Raw genomic sequence first — 20,562 nt, forward strand, 5'->3', positions numbered from 1 at the left:
ATGTGGTTACCTTTTCAGATATGGTGTCTTTTTTATAGATAAGAGTCTTGGCTTTGAAGCTAGTGGCCATAACTTTTTGGTAGGTTCTGGTCATAAATTATTTTAGCCGTCAGATCTACCGACTTAACTGATTTTAGTAATATTATTATTCTTGGGAGTTCTTTTTTTATCATATAAATTTTATTTTATTTTAGATTTTACTAGCAGTGATATTTTATAAATATTTTAAATAAAATATATGAGCCAAAACATAGTAAAGTTTATACACATTGTAAACAAACTTGACCGTATAGGATCGTTAACAGTGTTTTTGTTGGGTTAACAAAAGAAAAAAAAAGATGAAGCATCGTTAGAATGTAGTTGATCTTCATTATCATATGATTAATCTTAAATAACGTAACTGTTAATTTTATTTATTAAACTGTTTACTGTTATGACAATTTTAGTGAAATATATTATACACTGAATTGTAAAACTAAATAGAGATGGTGGGATGGGATGTAACAAGTGCTATTTTAATAAAACTGATTTTATTGAATCTACGACGATGTTTCATTAAATATGTGATAGAAATGGTGGGATATGGGCAAGATCGTTCGAAATATGAATTATGGTGATTTTATTAGAGCTAGCTGAGTGGGCAAGAAGTAGCTAGGGGAGACTAACGCCAGAAGAGTCTGAATGTGATGCCATGATTTGGACAATGCAATCAATGTGGACAACCCAATATAGTAGAAAATGTCTGATCAAAGCTTCTGAAAATTGTCAGATTCCTATATAGAAAAAAAGAAGATAGATGTTGCCTTATGAGGTTTAATCTAAAACTCCTTAACTAATCCTACCCAAAAAAAAAAAAAGCTTTGATGTACGCTAAACCATTCGGGGTAGAACATCAAAACATCACATCGGGATATAACTATTTCCATGTGGTGTTATGATGGGATTTTGAATTATTAGAGAGATGATCCAATTAAATAAACAAATCTAATTTATAAAAATAATCAGTAGTGAACATGTATGGTTTGGTCCTCACGTACATTTGCTAATCTTGTTGTTTGGATGAGAATAAAATCAATGTTTGCAGAGTTGCAGTTGAATGCGATGTAGTGGAAGCGCTAGGAGACTGACTAGTAGTATAATTAGTTTTGTAGTCTAATAGCGCATCTGGTTTTGTTACAATAAAAATGACTACAAAAATTCTTGAGTGAAAATATAAGTAAATACCAAGTGGTTTTATAGTAGTTTTTATTTGAGAAATGAGTTGTCATGTTAGTTCAGGTAAAAGATCAATGCGAAATGCTAAATGCTAGTCATTTTTTTTTGGACAAAAATTTGTATATAATATTTTTTAGGTTGGAACGGTACGGGTTTTAGTCTCGAATCTCTTAGTTATAATAAGTAGAGAAAAATATAAAATCAAATAGTGATTTAATCATCTAATATTATATCGTACTGGTAAGCAGTTAATTGGAATAGTCTATTCAAATAAATATTTGCCAATAATTAATCCAACGACATGTATGATTGTGGAATGTAGACCCTAGGGAAATAAAGACATCCTGCATGATGTATTATTAGAAAAAAAAAAAAAAAAAACTAATGCTCATGATGTTAGTTAATTTGTTATATAGGAAGATAACAAATATATGTTCTTTGTTTTACTGTTTTTTTTTTTTTTACTTATTTTGGTAAAAGTAAAAACGTGTAGCATTCATGTTCAGGCTATTCCTGAATTGTTCAAGTTTGCAAAATTTATCCAAAAGGCTTGTTATTATATACTAAGTTCCGACACGAAGTAGTTGGGAGACCATGAACGTAGCATATATGCTAAAAAAAACTTGTTATCTTTGTATAACAATTGACATTCTTCAAGTGTGTTGGTGGATAGATAAGGGCCTTGGCTTTATGAAAAATCTCTTGCTCGATCACAGTTTCATCAAATTATAGCCATACAACATTTTGGCAAAGTTTGGCCAAAAACATGTGGTGACCTTTGATAAATAGTGATTTATAATAATAATAATTTGATATCATGTAAAGATAGTATGTCTTTATCGGGAAAAAAAAAAATAACATGATATAAATTGTTAAAAGCTCAGTCCATTTTCATCACTTGTTATTTTAAACAGCATGGATTTCTTAATAAATCAAAAACTAACACAACTAATGTAATAATCTCTCTTAATCTCAAGTCTGTAGACTTTTATGTTATAACAAGAATACATGGAAGGTTTAGGGAATTATCACACACACAGCTGTAACACATTTAATATGTTCCTGAAAGATAATTACATATTCATAATACATCTCCCATTTCTATGTTTTCATCCCCCAATTGAAATAAAAATAAGGGATTAACATACATATGGAGCGAAGAAACTTAAATATATATAAATGTTATGATAAAAGAAATTAAACTTTAGATATTTGTTTTAATAACTAAATGGTTCTGGGCCGAAACCCATATATCTTTTCAGATCCGAGATTTTCAAACTCAAAACCAAAGCATGTTATATGGTCTCGTCCCAAACGTTACTCGAACCGGTGACGGTGACCTTTAAACTTTACATATTTAAATATGTACATCAACTATTATATATTTATATGACTTTAAAATAGATAATATAGATAGAAAAATGTAAATTTTGTTGAAATAAATTAATGTGTGATTACGGTAATAATATTCTATTTGTTTGTGAAACCACAACACGTTGAAACATACAAATAAAGAAGATAGCTAAGAGGAATCCTTGTCACTCTCTAGTCAACAAAAGTTCAAGAGGATCTTGTCTCCATCTCTTTTCATTAATGCATTACGGTTTCTGTAGATTTCGAAGTTGTCAATATTGGACTAGCTCAACTCTCTTGTGGGCTTTGTGATCCAATCCAAGTTCTAGCTCATCGAATCTCCACCTCACTCGATAGGTTGACCTATCCGGTTATCCCATACAACCCAAACAAGTCTTTTTGCAAATACATTACATATATTAGTTTGGAAACCAAATATTCATCGAAACCTTTCCCACTTTTTATTTAAATCTTTATTCGTAAAGAGAACAAAAAAAAACATGAGAGGTCGAGAAGAATTAATAGACAAGGTAGGCTGTAAAAGCTGCCACGTCCAAAAATGGAGATTGACGTAGCAAAAGTAAAAAAGAAGAAGCACACCATGTGCAGACCCACGTAGATCTCCCATTGATCCCCACTTGAATCTCCTCTCTCTTTTATTTCCTAATTACTAAAAATAAAAAGTTTCCTCAAGAATATATACAAAACAAATTCATAACATATTCTTACATGAATTTGAATAGATAGATTCCGTATCGATATCGTTGTTACAGTTGCGGTCACGTATATACCAAAGTGTAATAACGTATCCATCAACAATTATAAAGATACCAAACACACATTATAACAAATAATATATAGTTTACACATTCTTTACCTATTTTTTTCTTTTTTCATTTTCTTGCGTAATTAATGATGATCCTAATTATAGTATATATATTTTCGGTAAGACCAAATTAATTAAGTAATGCAACAAGCATTAGGGTTCTCGTCGCTAAAAAGCTGCGGCGGTGGAACCCTTTCGATGATGTATGAAGGCTGATAGTAATACATCATCCTCTTCATCCCTTCCTCTTCCGCCATCGCCGCCATTTCATAGTCTCTTCCGTCGTCCATAGCCGCCGCTTCTTCTCCGCCGACACCTTCCTCTCCCTCCTTCTCTTCTTGCTTCTTCTCTCCGGTTTCTGGCGGTTTCTCATCGCCTTCCCCGCCCTCCTCCTCCTTCTTCTCTTCCTCGGCGGCCGGTTTTTCAGGTTCCGGGTCAGGTTGAGGTACGATCCGGGCTTGTTTTTTGGTTCGACGGTAGACGTAATCTACAAGCTTCTCCGCGTCCATTGTTCCGGTCACTATCACTTTTCCGGTGGTGTGCTCCGTCACAGTTGTTTGGACCCCTAGAAAACAATATTAGTCGGTTATTCAAATAGAACCATATGTTTTTATTTTATTTTGTCAACAACGATTTGCATGATAACCATATTCTTTAATTTGTATTTAGCGACAATACTAACACATTTTTTTAACGTTCAAACTCACTATTATAATAACCTTATAATAATCTTACGTACAAAATTTTGAATGACTTAATTAACTTTTACGGAAAGTTTCTAATACTAATCAATTCTTTTGAACAAAGCGATTTAGAATCTTAGAAACCAAAACGCATCTAAAAAACTAAACCTCATGACTCCTGTCATCAACAAATTTTAGTTTAAAACATGCACGTGATGCCAACGAGATATATAGTGACTCTTCTTTTTGACATGATATATAATGAATTTAAAGTGACACCTATGCAGAATGATATATTATTTTTACATGGGTGCATCTGATTAGATAGTGAGAAATATATATTATAGCTGAAAATTCCATTTATCATTTACACATAACCGAAATATGTTTTGGATTTTACCTATTCTTAAAAATATGATAAACTTCATATTGATAAAGGAATATTTTGGTTTTGATAAGTAGATAAAAATAAAAGTATATATATGTACCTCTCATTTTGAGAATCTTCTTCTTGAGCTGGTCAGCACAAGCTTGGCAGTGCATGTTGACGTTGAGCTCAACGGTGGTGATACCGCCAGAGACTTGAGAGGTTATGATCGGTGGCAAAGGCTCTCCCTCGGCCGCCGGAAGCGGAGAGAGGACTTTGGCCATTCTTTTAGTCTTCTTCTTGATTTTGTTGCACACAGCTTGCGGATCCAACACTCCCTTTATCGTCACTTGGTTCTCATTCATGTCCATCACCACTTCTTCCACACCTACACATTTTTACAGTTAAAAGTTTAATAATTATTATTTATTTTGCTTATGGATCTTTATAAAAGAATATTTAGGTAGTTAGGATTTTAGGAATGAATCCATTGGTTTTTATTATTTTAAAATAGAGAATAGAGTTTTCTATTCTTTTAATATATAGTACATTTATATCATTCTTATATATTTATGTACCTCTGATTTTTAGAATAGATCTTTCAATCTTCTTAGCGCATCCTACACAATGCAAGTCGACGTAGAGTATGAATGGTGGAGGCGGTGGTGGTGGTTGTGGCTCCTCCTCCTCCGCTGGTTTCTCCTCCTCAGCTGCCTCTTTCTTCTCCTCCGCCACATCTTTCTTTTTCTCCTCTTCTTCCGCCGTGGCTGGCCCTGGGACGGCCTCTGGAGCAGACGCTGCCTCCTTTGCTTCCTAATAATGGAAACATCAACTACAAAGTTAATGACACATATGTATATAATTTGGTTGCAAATAAAGAATACTGAAGAGCTTTGAAGCTTACTGGTTTTAATTCTTCACCCATATTTTAAGAATCTGTTATACGACGATTATAAATGGAACTAGGAAGAGAGGTATGTTATGTTATGGAGAGAATGAGTTAGAGAGAGCGAGTATTTATATGAAACAATAAAATATATTAAAAAAAAGACGAAGGAGGAATATAGAATTATTGATGAATAATTAAAGTTTTTAGTATAAGGTAGGAACTAAACAGAACATAAAGCATAAGAGGTTGATTCCATAGCACATGGCAGAAACTAATCATCCAACATATATAGACACACCCCTTCACCCTTGTACCTTATATATAGATTTATTCTCACCACTAATTATGTTTTGCAATTATTTTACAAACAACTTTTTCGATTTTATTTATTTATTTATGTACTGTTTGCAAAAATACCATATTTTGAAGAAGGCCGGGGACAAGAATGGTCCGAGGTCGGTAGGTTTTGTTATAGGCATAGAATGTGGATGGTCTTGATCAAGTACCTTGAATGATTTTGTAATGTCATCGTTGAATTATAGTTCGTTTGTTAATTTCTGTATGGATTGGTGAACCTCGATGAATTCAACATTATAATTTAGTTTCCGGATGTTGTTGTTCGTTTTTGTCGTGTCAGTTTCTTCAGTTAGCCATCTGAAATCAAATTTTAATTTAAGTTATAACGAACGAACCACATATGTATTAATTATATTCTAATTCACAACAATGGATTCTTTGTAAATTCCTCCAGTTGTCATACTTCTATTATTTTTTCATGGGAGAAAACGTATATTCTTGATAACGAGGAAACTATATATAAATAAAAGGAATAGGACCATGAGATAATAATCTTTGGCATCGAAAAGGACAATACTTTGCATCATACTCACCGACTTTATTGATTTACATTTATAATTTTTTCATTTTTTCTTTATTTTCTATAGTAATTTTCTTCCAATTTTTCCTATTCGTACGTATGTCTAATATAAACCAATGTTAGTTCGAGAAAAAGATGATTAGACGACGCGTGATCATCTCTACCATACATTTTGTTGACAGCTAATTTTTTTATCTATCAAGAAAATACTTAGTATTAGTAACATTACAAAGTTGAAAGCTTAATTAAGTTTTGGCACATTTTGAAACGAATGTATTTATATTCTATCACTGTTAATTTGGTGATACACCTTTACCTTTATTTACTCGGTACCCTAATTTTTCTTAATGTAATCGTATAAATAATTACAATTGTTCAGAAATTGTATTATTGCCTTCTCGTTCGTCCAAGTAAATTCTTGTGGTTCAAAGTGGTTAGAAAAGACAAATCAAACTATACTAGTATACATTGTATGGAAACTATTACGTAGTTTTTCTTCGTTGGTTGATTTGATTTATCCCCTTTTAGAAGAAGCATCAAAATCCTTTTAATCACAAGTTTCGTTTAAAATTGTATTCTCGATATTGGGAAGTGAGAACTATCTAATCAGCTAGAAGACTCACTAAACAATGTGTTCGATATTTCATAAAAATAGTAAAGTAGCATTTCCATTTCTTAAAAAGCAATTTTTGGGGATGGATGCAACGTGGAGTGCCCAATAAAATGAAAAACAAATTGTGGACTTAAAATTTTGTGAGAACCTTTGGCATGGTGTAAATCACGTGGGATGCTTTAAGATTAAAATTTGGACAAATTATTCTTGTTTGGCACAACTCTTGTAGACCAATAGCTGTTTTTTCACTCGATCGTACGTGTGTTAATTTACGTAATTATGTTGAAGTTAATCAATAAATCATGGGCACGTAGATCATCATATCCATTTGGTTGATATCACTATCAATGTGCCCTATTAGTTATATAGACTTTCAGACATAGTGACATATACTGATATAGACATATATATATATATATATATATATATTATTTTGAAAAGAGTGAATAGAATTATACATATATAATTAAAAGCTATACAATTAGATGAAACATAAGTATAAAGTATAATTCAAAGTGAACCTTTTATAGCGCATTTGCGGCTAATTAACCACTAAGACAAACTTAGCTACAAGAAAATGATAGATGAAAGAAGTGCAGAGAATTCACTCAGATTCTCATTGTATATATAATCCATGCTTGGTACTTAATGTATTTTTTCTAGTTATTCATAAGGAATTTAAGTCGAAGTTTAAGTTTTAAATTATAGACAACATTCCAATGATATAATAGGTTTATAATAGCCTAACTTTTACCATGTCTTTATTTCTTTTTGGAATTGGAACCCCTTTGTAGTTCAACAGTTTTAACATTTTCTTAAAAATCTTTACGAAGTAATCTATTTTATAATCTATAGAAAAGAAAAAAAAAAAGGTAAACAGTTCGGGTCCATGTTTACATGTGCCCAAACACCTGGAGCTGAGTCAGCTAATACAACATGCTCCATGCATACATATATGTGCGTGTCTATGTATGCATCTCATCTTCTATCCAAATTTGATTTGACAAAAGTATGTTTATTGGTGAGTTAGGCAAGAATTTCTAGGAATCTTTAGTATTTGTTCTCTTTCTTTGCTTATAAACTTTGAAAATATATATATCAGAATGTTTTGAAATAATCTTCTACAAATATACTCAAATGGTTTTCCACGTACGTACGTAGATAATAGATGTCTACGTCGAAAAATACTTTGATGCTGTTCTACGGCACTTAGATTAGAGCAAACCGATTTCGAATGACTCAACTCAATATCTAATTTAGTTATTTGTATAAATTGGTTCATCTATATATATTATGTGCAAATTAAATTTTGAAAAAGAAATTTTGCCCAACTTTTGGTAAATTTGCTAATATTATCTCACAAAATTTGTGTAACTTTGGTTTATTTATTTATTTTTGGTTATCAAGTAAGTTTGGTTTAAACTGCGAATTCGGACATAATTTTTTGGTACATGTACCTTTTACCTATAAATGAACTATGAAGTCGTGAATAATTTGACATAGTTCAAATCCGATCGTTTTCATTGTTTGAGTCTAAAGTCTGAACTAAACAATGAAACTATCGTTTTAGTTGAAAAAGGACATAGCAAAACTCTCATTGTTGACTGGTCTCTTTATCTCAAAATTCATAATCCGAAAAAAGTAAAAGTATGACGAATCAAAAACTAAGCCAAGAATCTAGAGTTTTATTTGATTGGTTTAATTTTAAGATTTTTTTTTTTTGGGTATATATTGATATATATAAAACAAATATAAGAGATGGTTTTATGAAATAATTCGCAAATCGATCTGGAAATAACATGAAGTTTCCTTTTATACCAACCGGCAACGTGACACTTTAATCTGATTCAAAAGTATATCCAAAAAGTCAAAAAAAGAAAAGCCATATTGACTAAGCTAAAAACTCTATATGTGCTTGAATAAATAGACTTTTGTTTCATGCAGTGCCTTGTTAATATATATTTTCATGCAATCGAGTCATATCATAATCACTAATTTGTATATTACGCTTTAAAAGTGTGCGCCGCCTTTTTGGTAATTAAAATCAGAATATAATTGAGTTTGAATTAAAATAAACATGAACATGATACGTGAATCCTAAAAATTGTTTGAGATAAAGTTAGTTGGTGTTCGGTGCATCGCATGTGGAGACATGAGTCCAACTGCAATGGCGTTAAGATTCGAATTTACATATTTTACTCATTTACGATGTTTTTAGTTATATTGGAAAGAATTGTAATTTGTACTCATGCATGTATTATTGGTTTAAATCTAAAATATGATACAACACCGATACAAACTACTAAACTACAATTTGTATTCTGAAAAGTTGTATTTTTATCTAACTTTTTCGTAGTCTACATTGTAAAAATTAGTTATCAACTACCGTAAACTATTTTAATCCATACTATAATGGATTTGAACAAATTTTAGTTATAAAAAAAATACTATATATTGTATATATATACTCTATATAGCTCTAAATATTGAATATGTTAGGTAATGACATCCATAGAACCTGATAGCATTGAACTCAAACGTTAGTTCTATTTTACAAACTTAAGGAGCATCATCTATTTTAACGGTAAGCATGAGATTCTTCCAAAAACATTTAGCAATAAGCATGAGTAACAACCAAGATAATACTCATAATCGATGTAGAACAACCATATCATTATACCTAGACCAAGATCCAGATTACGATAGTTATTAGGAGGTTTAAGAATAGTACCATTAATAAAATTCAGCATATATCTTATATTGAGCGTCATCCGTAAAGATTTGTGTGATATATGGAAATCATGATGTCAAACGACCGAAGACGAGAAATAAGTTGGCGTGATTTATCTATATTATGTGATCTTCTTGTGAACTACAACAATCAAACAAAAAACATAATACCAAAGACGATAACTAAGTTGACATGATTAAGTCCAAATCTTATAATCAGTTCGGTAAGCAAAATAATCAAACGAGAAATTAATAAAATCGAGAACCAATGGGTGGATTAGGAACTCATATTTTTGAAAAAAAAAAAAACTCATCACTCACGAAGGGAAAAACAATTTAAATTGTATACTCGATAATTAGTAAAAAGGTTGGTACAAGTAAATCTATACAGTATACACATATAAACCATAACAAACTCTAACTAACTATACTTTATACACTCCACACTCTGTAATATTTAATAGAATAAATGTAGGTAATAGTAGTTTTTAGCGATAAAATGACTTAATTTATTAAATTCAACAATTTTGATCGTACATTAACAGTTTTTTTTTTTTTTATAAACCCTATCGGCTGATACGGCCAGCCTCAGTAGAAATACGTTAACAGTTGACTAACTTACGAATTGGTCAATTATGATTTAGGCATCAGAATTGAAGTTCATACATGTTATTTGAAATTTGTGATCGTTCATGTTGGCATAAACACGTTTTTTGTGTTCGTATATGAAAAACAAACAATTGAAACTATTGAAAAATGCTCTTTTTGCAGCTTCTAGGTATTAAGTAATGGTATTTATCGGCTACAGAAATAGCCACAACAAAAATGTTTGCAAATTTGTTGATGAACACGATATGGCCACGGTTTCTAAATATCGAGTAGTGCTTGGTGTGAATCAAGTCGATAGATGGATCCATCTTGATCAAAATCCATCAAAATGAGTTAGAACTCTTATAGATTTATTAACTTATTTATAGGCCTGATTAAAAATTATGGAGTATACTAGTGCCACTTAGCACCAAATCACGAACGGTTTCACAACACAATCTGAAGACGCATGTGGTCTGCAATAAACTTCCAAAAGGCTTTAGATAACCTCTTACATCTAAACATACCAACTGTAAATTGTCGTATATGTTAACTAACTACTATACCCTCCTAAGTACTAAACTGGCCATGGTTAGGCTTTGAACCAACAACAACAGATGCAGAACCTAGCCAAGACCCTATTATACACAAACCCGCATTCTCAACCCGTAAAGCACTTTCTTTATTCTTCATCATACAAATGGTCGAACAAACATCGGATTTATGCGATTACACTGCAAACCGACATCACAAACACAAGCGCTACCACACCCGCTCTGACAAGCCCTTTGTATGAATATCCCATAGCTGCAATCTTCTTGGCAATGAAACTGGTCTTGCTCTTTGATTTGGTGACATTTCCACATCCTTTTGTTATAGTCTCCCTTGTAGTGTCCTTCACCTGAATCTATTTTAAAGCATAACAAATAGAGTTAGGAATTGTTGTAATGCATATGAAGGGTTCCCATTTAAAACATTTTGTTGTTACTTCTTCTCACCTCTTTCTTGATACATTGGACTTGTGTGCTGTCAGCTTCTGACTTATGAACCTGAAGTCGCAACCTTCTTGAAGCCTCACCCTGCATTACAAACTTCTCAGCACAACCAGGAGCTTGTGCCCGTCGTGTCCTAATCTTAATTCCTGTTTCAGATACATCATTGATCTTGTTGCATGTGCTGAGAATATTATGTGGCTCGTGTGGGATCTGTTCTGGCGTCTGCTGCACTAACTCTTTCCTCTCTGGAAGCTCATAAGGAACGTCAATAAAAGACTCCAAGAACTTGTTCATCTGTTCATTGGCCTCGTTTGTACCGTACTGAGTCTGAATGTTATCCCCATTGTGGTGTTTGAACACTTCGCTTGACCCAGATTGAAAACCACTGAAAGAGGATCCAAGCTCTGGTTGAACCTGAGAGTGCAACGGAGAGAACAACTTTTGATCCATGGAATCAAACTCCATATATGAGAGCCAATCGATATCTTCAAGCTGTTAAGCAAAATAAAGTTTGTAAGTTTTACAAAATTGTCTCCTCTAATGAAAAAAGATTGTATTTTGTTCATCCTTACTCCAGTGGTTGTAGCCTCAGCTGCAGAGTTTTCACTACGACATTCACTAGAGACAAGAAGAGATGATTCCGCGACATCAGAAGGCTTTGTGTCTTCGGTTTTAGGGAAAATAAGAGATACCTCAGACATCTCAACCTCAGATTTCATCTCATCCACAACAGTTGGAGACGAGACCGCTGGTTCAACTTCACATGACTTTGAATCTTCTGGTACATCTCCTTCCACAATATCTTGCTTCTTGAACAACTTGCAAATAACAAATGGATTCTGCAAACCAAAACAACCCAAGAACCAAAATCAGAAACTCGAAACACAAAAGTAAAAACAGAGCATTTACTCATAAGTTGGTTTTACCTGGCCAGACTTAGTTCCATCAAGATCCTTCTCAGTAGCGCGGTACTCATGCATAATCCAACAGGTCCGTGTACCCTTAGGAGCACGACCTGTATAAAACACTAGAGTCCTCTTAACACCAATAATCTTAGTCTTCCCTGATTTGATCTTACGGTCTTTTCCCGTCGCCTTCCAGTAACCAGCCACAGTAGCTCGATTCATCCTACTTCCACTCGGATACTTCCGATCCAATGGACAAAAGAAGAGCCACTCTGAATCTGTTGTCTTCACCACAGAGAAATCTGCAAACACAACAACAACAACACACAACCAAGAAAAGTATAAATCTTTACTCAAATCCACTGATTCCACTACCCAAAGCTAAGCAAGTAAACTTATTTCCAAAAATTAAACCTCAACAACAGAGCTAAAGACCATCAAGATCGATTTGGATAATACTTTGGAGAGAGGATAAAGAAGTGAGAATATACCAGGCAAGTCCCATGGCTCCCATTTGCAGATATCAACCTCACGGATGACTCTGACATCGTCATCGTGACCATTGATCTTGAGCCGGAGATAGTACCGAACTAACTCTTCATCCGTCGGACTAAATCTGAACCCCACAGGTAGTGAAGCAAGAGACAATACATCTATATCTTCTTTCATACGTTTTTAAACTTCGAGAAGACAACGAAAATTAGCAAAAAAAATCGAGTTCAGTTTCTAAATCCAAAAAATGAAAACAAAAAATGGATCAGAGATGCGATTCAAAAGGTATCGAGAAAAAAAAAAACCAGATTCCAGAATTTTTGATCAGATAAGGAAAAAAAAGAAGAACCCTAGAATTTGTTAAAGTGAAGAAGAATGAAGGAGATGTATGACACGATTTGGTCAGAGACAAGAGAGTTATCAAAGAAACAGTGTTGTGCTACTACTACAGGCGACCCTGCTTCCCAGAAACATCAAAAACCACGTTCCTTACGCGTAAAGAGAAAAAAGATGTTAATACCATTTTTGCCCCTGAAACAGAGGATGTAAAGTAGTCATGTTAGCATGTGGCAGTGAGGGCTAAATAAGTAAAGTTAGCTTACGTCAAAGAGAAAGATGTCAGTTGATGAATTGTTTACTGACACGTGGATGTGGTAAAGGAACTTGTACGGAAGTTTCTTTCTTTTTCGGGTTAAACTTAAACTGCTTTTTAATTAGTGCTAGTGGTTTAGTAATTAAACAAACATAAATACTGTATTTTAATAATTACTTGCCAAATATACACAAGTGGCCAGCCCATTTGACTAATAGAGCTTGTTATTTAAGCCCAACAAGAGGTATATACAACCAAAAACTCTATATTAAAAAGTCTACTATTCCTTAATCCTTATACTGTCCACCCAAAATTAAAATTGATTGGAGACTCGATGAGAGCAGCAGTCCCAAGGAATCAGACATGTACCAAAGTTCGATGATGTTGTGCAAGAGAACAAATTGAGAAGCTAAAAAGGTAAAAATAAAAACTACAAAATAAAAAGAAAAAATAAAACTTCTTTTCCAGAATCATGACATGATATATTGACATGAGCAGATCCAACTATGGTTTTTTTTCTTTTCTTTGAACAACATTTTCTTAATTTTGGGTCAAATATTGCCGGCTTCTTGAACTTTGTTATGACTTCCACAATTGAGAACTTGCATAAACTTCTATTGGTTCCTCTTTCTAATTGCTTTACAAACACGCACGACCACGTTATTAGTGTTTGCGAGTTACAGACGTTAGTTTTTCTTATTTCAAATAAAAAGGCTTTTAAGGAGATCTCAAACAATTAATGTGGTTGACCACAATAATCAACTGAAATGTCACCTCCTAGTACTATCACGAGTTGATGATATCACAATTTCATTTAACCGATGTGACGATGCCAGTGGATTATATTATGCAAGTCCAACTGAAATTTTAAAAATATTTCTTTAGTTTGTAACTGATATAGTTTTTTCTTAAGGAAGAAGGTTGAAAATAAACATAGTATGGTCCATTTTCATGTGACTCATATGCGAATATAACAATTTTTATTCATTTAGCGACAAGAGTGACTCTTTTGACGACACAGGTTCAACAACCATTGAACCTGAATCAATACAACTTTCAAGATTTTGTATGTTCCTTCTTCCATTAAACTAAACTCTCTGAATCCCTAACCATTGTCACTTATAAAACTACTAAACATTCTGAGCTAACCTTCTAACCTCTGGCTCCTCCCCATCCGCGACTCCAACGGTACATTTCATCGAATCAAACGTTAAATCAAGGAAGTACAACGAACAAACAAGAACGCAACAAGTTATGAACATCGGGATAGGACCAAAGATCCATAGGAACAAAGGCGATGAGAAGTAGAACGCTCTTAGTCCTAGCGACCAGAAGTAGCTCCCACGGTTAATCGTTGCAGCCACATAGTCTTGGTTTATCATGAGACCACTATTACCACGACCACCTGAAGAAACAGCCATGAGCTGTTTAAATGGGACATTGATGAGGATGCTTGCATGGCTGTAATAACGAATTGACTGGACGTTGAGGAGAAACGCGACTAGGAAACACACGAGGATCGCGAAGAACTTGAGTGAAAAGGCTAAGTCGCTTTTGTCACCAGACACTAACCAAACCGAACGCTCTACTGTACCGCTGGTCATTAGTACCGCGATTAGTGAACACAACATTATTGCGGTTGATGCCAATAGTGTTGACGCCATTATGTTATTCCTTAGCGTTTGAACCGCTAAAACGCCGTTTTTGGATGAATCCTATTTTCATTAGTTGTATTTGAAATCTATTAGTACAATAACAAAAAAAAATCTGAAGATCCAATCAAACAAAGGATAAAAATGGTGGAGGAAACAATGTAATTTATTGACATTTTCAAAAAACAAATCCTAATATTGCAAAGCATCTTTTTAGTGTCATTAGCTTTTCACACTTGAGGACTCATTTCTTTAGGAAATTTCTAGAAACTGACAATTACGTAAACAACTTTAAGTATAATTATGTTCACATATACTCTGAGAAAATAAAAGATCTGAGAAACAAAAAGAAAAATATTTTATTTTGATACTTTTTTCAGTTTCACTTGTCAATTTGTTAAGTGCATGCATGATGAATATACTTATATACTCATATATAAAAGAAACCATGTACTAATATTCTCAACCTCACATCCTCCAACTCATAAGGAACTTAAACCATTGAGAGGTTTATCTTTCCCTGAAAAATCTATGCGCATGCATACACTTATCTGTAAGAATTATCACATCTTATTCGATCTACATATTCATCTTTATCATTATGTAAAAATTAACACAATATATGCAATATGTATCATATATAACCACATACACATCAACACGTGATATGCACGAGATTCTACTTTGTTATCTCCAACAACCCTCAAAATATAACCAATGAGCTAAGTCTATGGAGAGATCTAGATGTATATGTGAAATAAAGTTAGAAAAGCAAAAGATATATTATAAGAAAAAGAGATAAAAGATGGAACCTCCATCATGGCTTGAACCCAAAGGCGGCGATTGAAGGCGTTGAGGCCAACGACGGTCGAAGAGGGACGGTTGATGATACGGTGGAGAAGCCATAGATGATAGAACAACATCAAACCAAGCCCTAAAGGCACAAGTGTGTAATCTAAATACTCACGCTTCATCTTCTTTGATTAGATCGAGATTTAATCGATCACAAGAAAGTATAAGAATTTTGAAGGAGAAGATTTTGATGAGAGAATCAAAGTGAAGTACGGGTCTAACGTGGAGCCTTCACGTATCTAATGCCCTCTCTTTTAATTTGTTTAGAGCTTCCCGGATTCTCAGCCGTTTCTTCTCACTCTCTCTAGCTACCTCTATTTATAGATTTGAGACTTTACATATAAAACGTGTTAATGTAATTAATTAATTACTTGTATATATATACATTTTACATAGAAATCTCCACTTTTAAAAGGCGAGCCCTAGCTGTTAAGTTTGGACCAGCCGATGCCATTTGGCACATTTTTTTTTTTAAATACCAAACATCTAATATACATTTAAAGTACAATTGGAACATAAAATACACGTTATAGTTTAGCAAAAAAATTTTAAAAAGTTAAGCAAAAAAATACACGTTATATATCGAGCATCGATTAACTGAAATAATATTGGAAATTTTAGTTGAAATTGTGAAACGACATTTACTATTGGATACAAAATTGACAACCATATTAAACGAAAAGTTCAGTTTCCAATTCACGGGAATTCCGATGCATGCACTGATAATTTATAAAGACTACATAATTTAGACAGTTGCGATATATTAATAAAAAAAAACGACAGATCATAGAATAATTTATTTTTACAAATCAAAGAAGAAAATTCGAAATTTACTAGCTAGTGGTAATATGGTCACACTTTCTACCTAATTTGATATATATTTTATTATCTTTATTTATATAAACCTTATAGAACCTCTAAAATAGAGAAGAGACGTATTTTGAATTTTTGATGTAAAGAAAAAAAAAGATGTAGTTTTAAAAAGACCATAGTATTTTTTATATATTCTTGTTGTTTCAAATGATCTCAAATGACTAATTTCGTAAACCATTGTAGGAAATTCTATAAAACAGAGTTTCTTTATTTGATAGTTCATCTTAATTAGTGGAAACAAGGTATTAATAATCTGAATTTTATAAAGTTACTCTATATTATTAAAAAAAATTAAAAGATTTATGCTGACCATTTGTAGTCAAAACTCAAAAGGATCATTAGTGAATTAGCCAAAAAAAAAGGCATGCGAAAGATGTTATGTAATTTTGTTTGTCAAACAACATACACTCCAAATATTTTTCTTTCAACAACTCACACCTCAAAAGCATGCGAACAGTTTTCGATAACTAGCAGTCTTATACTAATAAGTATTGAACTATTGCATAACAAATATACCATAGTATTATATTTTTATTATGACATAGTGAAATAATAATTAAAATTTGAAGTTACAAATTTAATTGCAAAATGTGAAAATAACTATAATCTAACTTAAAAAACGAGAATGAGGTAAAAAATTATTTTGAATTATAAACCATTGATAAAATTCATAAGAAAAACACAATTCTGATAATAATGTTAAATTTTTAGAATATATTTTATTTTAAATAGTTAATTTCGGACCAGTAAAAAATATTGTTGCTTTTAATTGAAAAAGACCAAAAAAGGGAAAATTTGAGGAAAGTGGAAACCTTTTGAGACCACCAACGGCCCACTAGAGGCCCACTAACTATCTGTGACGTCCAACTTTTATTTATTTCACAGCTGATTCGGCATTGGTATATTCCTCGAGTGTTCCCCACCACCATCACAGCGATGTTTCTATTTCTCTTATTTTTTAATTAACAATTCAATTTACAAAAATTCCAAAAAAAAAAAAAAAAATTGTGGGATCAAAAAATTTCCACGGCATAGAGAAAATGTAAGATTGCATAATGCATCATCTCACGTAATAGTGAACACTTCCAAGTTCCAAATTCTAAATTCCAATGGAAATGAGAAAAGAAAACTAAGTTATTTGCAAATACTTTGTCACAAATAGTCTTGAAAAATTGTTTGTGCTAGCTAAAATCACATAATACAGTTTTTTGTTTTACTTTGAAGACAAATTTCTTTTAAAAGAAAACAATTAAATTAGGTTATCTACTATGTGGTGCCACTTGCTAGAAGTAGAGCAGTTTACTTTATGTGTCACTCATTTGCATGTTCAACAAATACTACAACCCAAGTCTTCAAGATAAGAAGATCAGTCCTATGGGAGTGGTCTGTGTGTGTGACATGTTACCGTTACCATATTAATAAAAGACTTTCGTTGACTTGTAATGAAAGACTCACATTAAAACCAGTCTTCTTGTTGTGTTATTTTCAAGTATTATAAAATTATTGGATCTGTCTCGAAGTAAGCATCCGTACTTCATTCACGTGGGTGTTTTTATCTTCGACTAGATCTTCGTCTAGGTTAACACTTGGTTATTATAACACATGATACATCAGTATTGTCTGCCTAAGCTCACTTTATTTGAATTTTGAAGTATTTAATAATATCTATCCACTAAACATAGTTAATCACAAGAAAATATTTTAGATAAACAAAATTTCGATAACCATAAATGTTCCACCTGATTAACTTGAAATGACGATTGACGAGTATCCTCGTCGCATAGTTAATTTATTGAGTTTTGAAAACGGATTTAAAGCATGCCATTATTTTGACTTACCAAATAGAGTGATTTAATAAATTTTGCATTTGGAAAAAATTAATATATCCTCTAAACCACCACTACTACTTGATTACCAAATAATGGTTCTGAAAAGGCCTTGTTAAATTATTCGAATCACGGTGGCTAATGCTACTCGAGCCCAGATGGTAGGAATTATCTCCCTTTACCATTAGATTATGACTATTTAGTTTTTTTTTTAAATAACATCATTTGTTTAAAAAAATTTCAACATTCTAGTTTGTATGTAACTTTTTCAATTATTTCTAATATATTTCTCACTTGAAAATTTCAGTTTTCTAAAATTTTGTCACTTTATCGTTGCTTTTGTTTTCTGTTTTACACCAGTTGACAAAATTTTGGTCGGTGTAACTGTTACTTCGGTGAAAAAGTCTTTTAAAGCTATATAAAATTTGCAAATGGGCTTTTTAACTAAGCCCAAATCCAGTCAACGTCCAAAAAAGTCAAAACTTTGTGGTTAGTTGGAAAAAAAAAGAGGATGTGAAGGAGCAAAGAAGACGGATGAAGTTAGGTTGGCCAAAGTCATCGCACTCTCTCTCCATTACCGTTTCTCCTTTTATCTCGTTTTTTCCACAAAAATTAATTAAATAATGATTGTTGGTAAATTTAATGTTGCTAATCTCATTTAATAATAACTAACACAAACTCAATAATAACCATATTTACCAAGGAAATTTAAAATCTTAAATCTTCAAATATCACATTAATAAGAGAACTTTTTTAAAATTTAAAATAGGTGAAATTTGGGTGGGGGATTTTGTAATTTTTTGCCGCGTGGATTTAAAATATAACCATTGGACAAATGACACGTGATTATTTTATTTATTATCATTCTCTTTTCGCAATAAACGACAAAAGAAATAGACGAATTAATTAAGTACACAAACACCGTTAATTAACGGAGTTAGATCTAATCTATAAATATCTTCATCTTCTTCCTCCCTCACTTTGTTCTTCTTCCTTCATCTTAGCTTTCATTTCTCTCTCTCTCTCTCTCTCTCTCTCTCTCTCGAAGAGTCAAAATTAGGGTTTCGTTGCAGTATCTTCTCTCTCCAGGTATCTCTCTTTCTCCTCTATCTTCCTTTTGTGTATTTGCTTTTAAAATTTGTGATTTCATGGAGAATCTTCTTCATTCTACAGTCGGATCTGGTAGCTACTTGTTGCAGCTTAAAAATTACGTTTATCTATATGTTCGTAGAGATTGGTATCATGGAGTCTGTAGCTTAGCACATCTGGAGTCTAATTGTGTTTAATTCAAATTTTGCTTAAAGTAGATTCCGAGATTAATTTCTCTTGCAGACGAAATTTTCCATGTGATCTTGAATGAGGTTGTGAAGTAGAGGAATTGATTAGCTTTAATTTTGGAGTGATCTCAGATTTTCACATTTTTGCTTACCATTTGTGTGATGATATTGATGGTTTCTTCGGCTTTTTGTTGGGTTCTGCAGAGTGATAAAGGTTGTGTGTGGAGCTTTTTTTTTCAGAATCAGAGAGGCTTGCTTTTGAAAGATGGAGGTATTTGGAAAATCTCCCATGGTTACATCTGCCAATGTTATTTACTTGTCTGCAATTCTGGGTCGCGATTGCGATGGACCCATCCAGTGTCACAAATGTGATTGGAAATGTGAGAATGAAATTGTTTGTGGGAATATGTACCGCTGCAAACTAACTGGGCTGACTCATGTCTGCGACAAGAACTGTAACCAGCGGATTCTCTATGATAACCATAGCTCTTTGTGCCGTGCCAGCGGCAGGATTTTCCCTCTCTCATCGGTTGAGGAGCAGGCTGTGAAAGGAGTCCGGAGGAAGCTTGATGCTGAGAGTCATCCTTCTGAGAGCTGTTCGTTTAAGCGTCGTCGTCGTGATGCCCAGTTCCATGCTTCTCCTTTCGAGAGGTCTTTCTCTGCTGTGAGCCCCATCTGCACCCCAGCTGGAGACGGGATGGATTTGAGTTAGATCCATGCTGATCTCCTCAATATTCCAGAGACTGAGAGGCTCTTTATCTTAAGTAGAATAACTTCCCTTTCCCTTTCTTCTGAACAACTATGGATAAGAGACATTGTGCTTATTGCTCCAGCAGGGGGATCTAGGCATCCTCCCTGCTTTAAAGAGAGCTTTATCTTAGTATTGTGAACTTTATGTAGTACTTATGTAGGAGAGACTTTATAATTCTAATGCTTTATTCTGGACCTTATCACTGT

General features: G+C 33.0%; 4 protein-coding genes across 4 annotated transcripts; 1 reads left to right on the plus strand and 3 right to left on the minus strand.

Annotated features, from left to right (window-relative positions):
* Positions 1 to 3,356: 3,356 nt before the first annotated feature.
* On the minus strand, positions 3,357 to 5,595 carry LOC17883336 (heavy metal-associated isoprenylated plant protein 9). The gene is made up of 4 exons (XM_006288184.2): positions 5,349 to 5,595; positions 5,023 to 5,257; positions 4,566 to 4,832; positions 3,357 to 3,959 (listed from the first exon to the last, which is right to left on the minus strand). Exons 1-4 carry the CDS (start codon positions 5,367 to 5,369, stop codon positions 3,529 to 3,531), a joined length of 954 nt encoding a protein of 317 aa, XP_006288246.2. The 5' UTR covers positions 5,370 to 5,595; the 3' UTR covers positions 3,357 to 3,528.
* Positions 5,596 to 10,536: 4,941 nt separating this feature from the next.
* Positions 10,537 to 12,800, minus strand: LOC17882416 (NAC domain-containing protein 91). The gene is made up of 5 exons (XM_006287620.2): positions 12,533 to 12,800; positions 12,063 to 12,343; positions 11,709 to 11,975; positions 11,140 to 11,628; positions 10,537 to 11,048 (listed from the first exon to the last, which is right to left on the minus strand). The coding sequence occupies exons 1-5, from the start codon at positions 12,708 to 12,710 to the stop codon at positions 10,863 to 10,865; spliced, it is 1,401 nt and encodes a 466-aa protein (XP_006287682.1). The 5' UTR covers positions 12,711 to 12,800; the 3' UTR covers positions 10,537 to 10,862.
* A 1,271-nt stretch (positions 12,801 to 14,071) lies between these two features.
* Positions 14,072 to 15,921, minus strand: LOC17883549. Its single transcript, XM_006288476.2, has 2 exons — positions 15,590 to 15,921; positions 14,072 to 14,840 (listed from the first exon to the last, which is right to left on the minus strand). The coding sequence occupies exons 1-2, from the start codon at positions 15,749 to 15,751 to the stop codon at positions 14,256 to 14,258; spliced, it is 747 nt and encodes a 248-aa protein (XP_006288538.1). The 5' UTR covers positions 15,752 to 15,921; the 3' UTR covers positions 14,072 to 14,255.
* A 3,406-nt stretch (positions 15,922 to 19,327) lies between these two features.
* On the plus strand, positions 19,328 to 20,553 carry LOC17883440. Its single transcript, XM_006289002.2, has 2 exons — positions 19,328 to 19,417; positions 19,810 to 20,553. Exon 2 carries the CDS (start codon positions 19,871 to 19,873, stop codon positions 20,315 to 20,317), a length of 447 nt encoding a protein of 148 aa, XP_006289064.1. The 5' UTR covers positions 19,328 to 19,417; positions 19,810 to 19,870; the 3' UTR covers positions 20,318 to 20,553.
* The last annotated feature ends 9 nt before the right edge of the window (positions 20,554 to 20,562 follow it).

This window comes from Capsella rubella, unplaced genomic scaffold (genome assembly GCF_000375325.1).
Source record: "Capsella rubella cultivar Monte Gargano unplaced genomic scaffold, Caprub1_0 scaffold_6, whole genome shotgun sequence".
In the NCBI taxonomy this organism is placed as follows: Eukaryota; Viridiplantae; Streptophyta; class Magnoliopsida; order Brassicales; family Brassicaceae; genus Capsella; species Capsella rubella.

What these genes read in the sequence shown, in the direction of transcription:
- LOC17883336 (XM_006288184.2), bottom strand. Translation starts at nt 5,369, where the DNA reads ATGGGTGAAGAATTAAAACCA. An exon ending in ATCTATTCTAAAAATCAGAG is followed by an intron (nt 4,833 to 5,022) that starts GTACATAAATAT and finishes AAAAATGTGTAG; the next exon opens with GTGTGGAAGAAGTGGTGATG. An exon ending in GAAGATTCTCAAAATGAGAG is followed by an intron (nt 3,960 to 4,565) that starts GTACATATATAT and finishes ATTGTTTTCTAG; the next exon opens with GGGTCCAAACAACTGTGACG.
- LOC17882416 (XM_006287620.2), bottom strand. Translation starts at nt 12,710, where the DNA reads ATGAAAGAAGATATAGATGTATTGTCTCTTGCTTCACTACCTGTGGGG. An exon ending in GGAGCCATGGGACTTGCCTG is followed by an intron (nt 12,344 to 12,532) that starts GTATATTCTCAC and finishes TTGTGTTTGCAG; the next exon opens with ATTTCTCTGTGGTGAAGACA. An exon ending in CTGAGGCTACAACCACTGGA is followed by an intron (nt 11,629 to 11,708) that starts GTAAGGATGAAC and finishes TTTGCTTAACAG; the next exon opens with CTTGAAGATATCGATTGGCT.
- LOC17883549 (XM_006288476.2), bottom strand. Translation starts at nt 15,751, where the DNA reads ATGAAGCGTGAGTATTTAGATTACACACTTGTGCCTTTAGGGCTTGGT. An exon ending in GGGTTCAAGCCATGATGGAG is followed by an intron (nt 14,841 to 15,589) that starts GTTCCATCTTTT and finishes TAATGAAAATAG; the next exon opens with GATTCATCCAAAAACGGCGT.
- LOC17883440 (XM_006289002.2), top strand. Translation starts at nt 19,871, where the DNA reads ATGGAGGTATTTGGAAAATCTCCCATGGTTACATCTGCCAATGTTATT.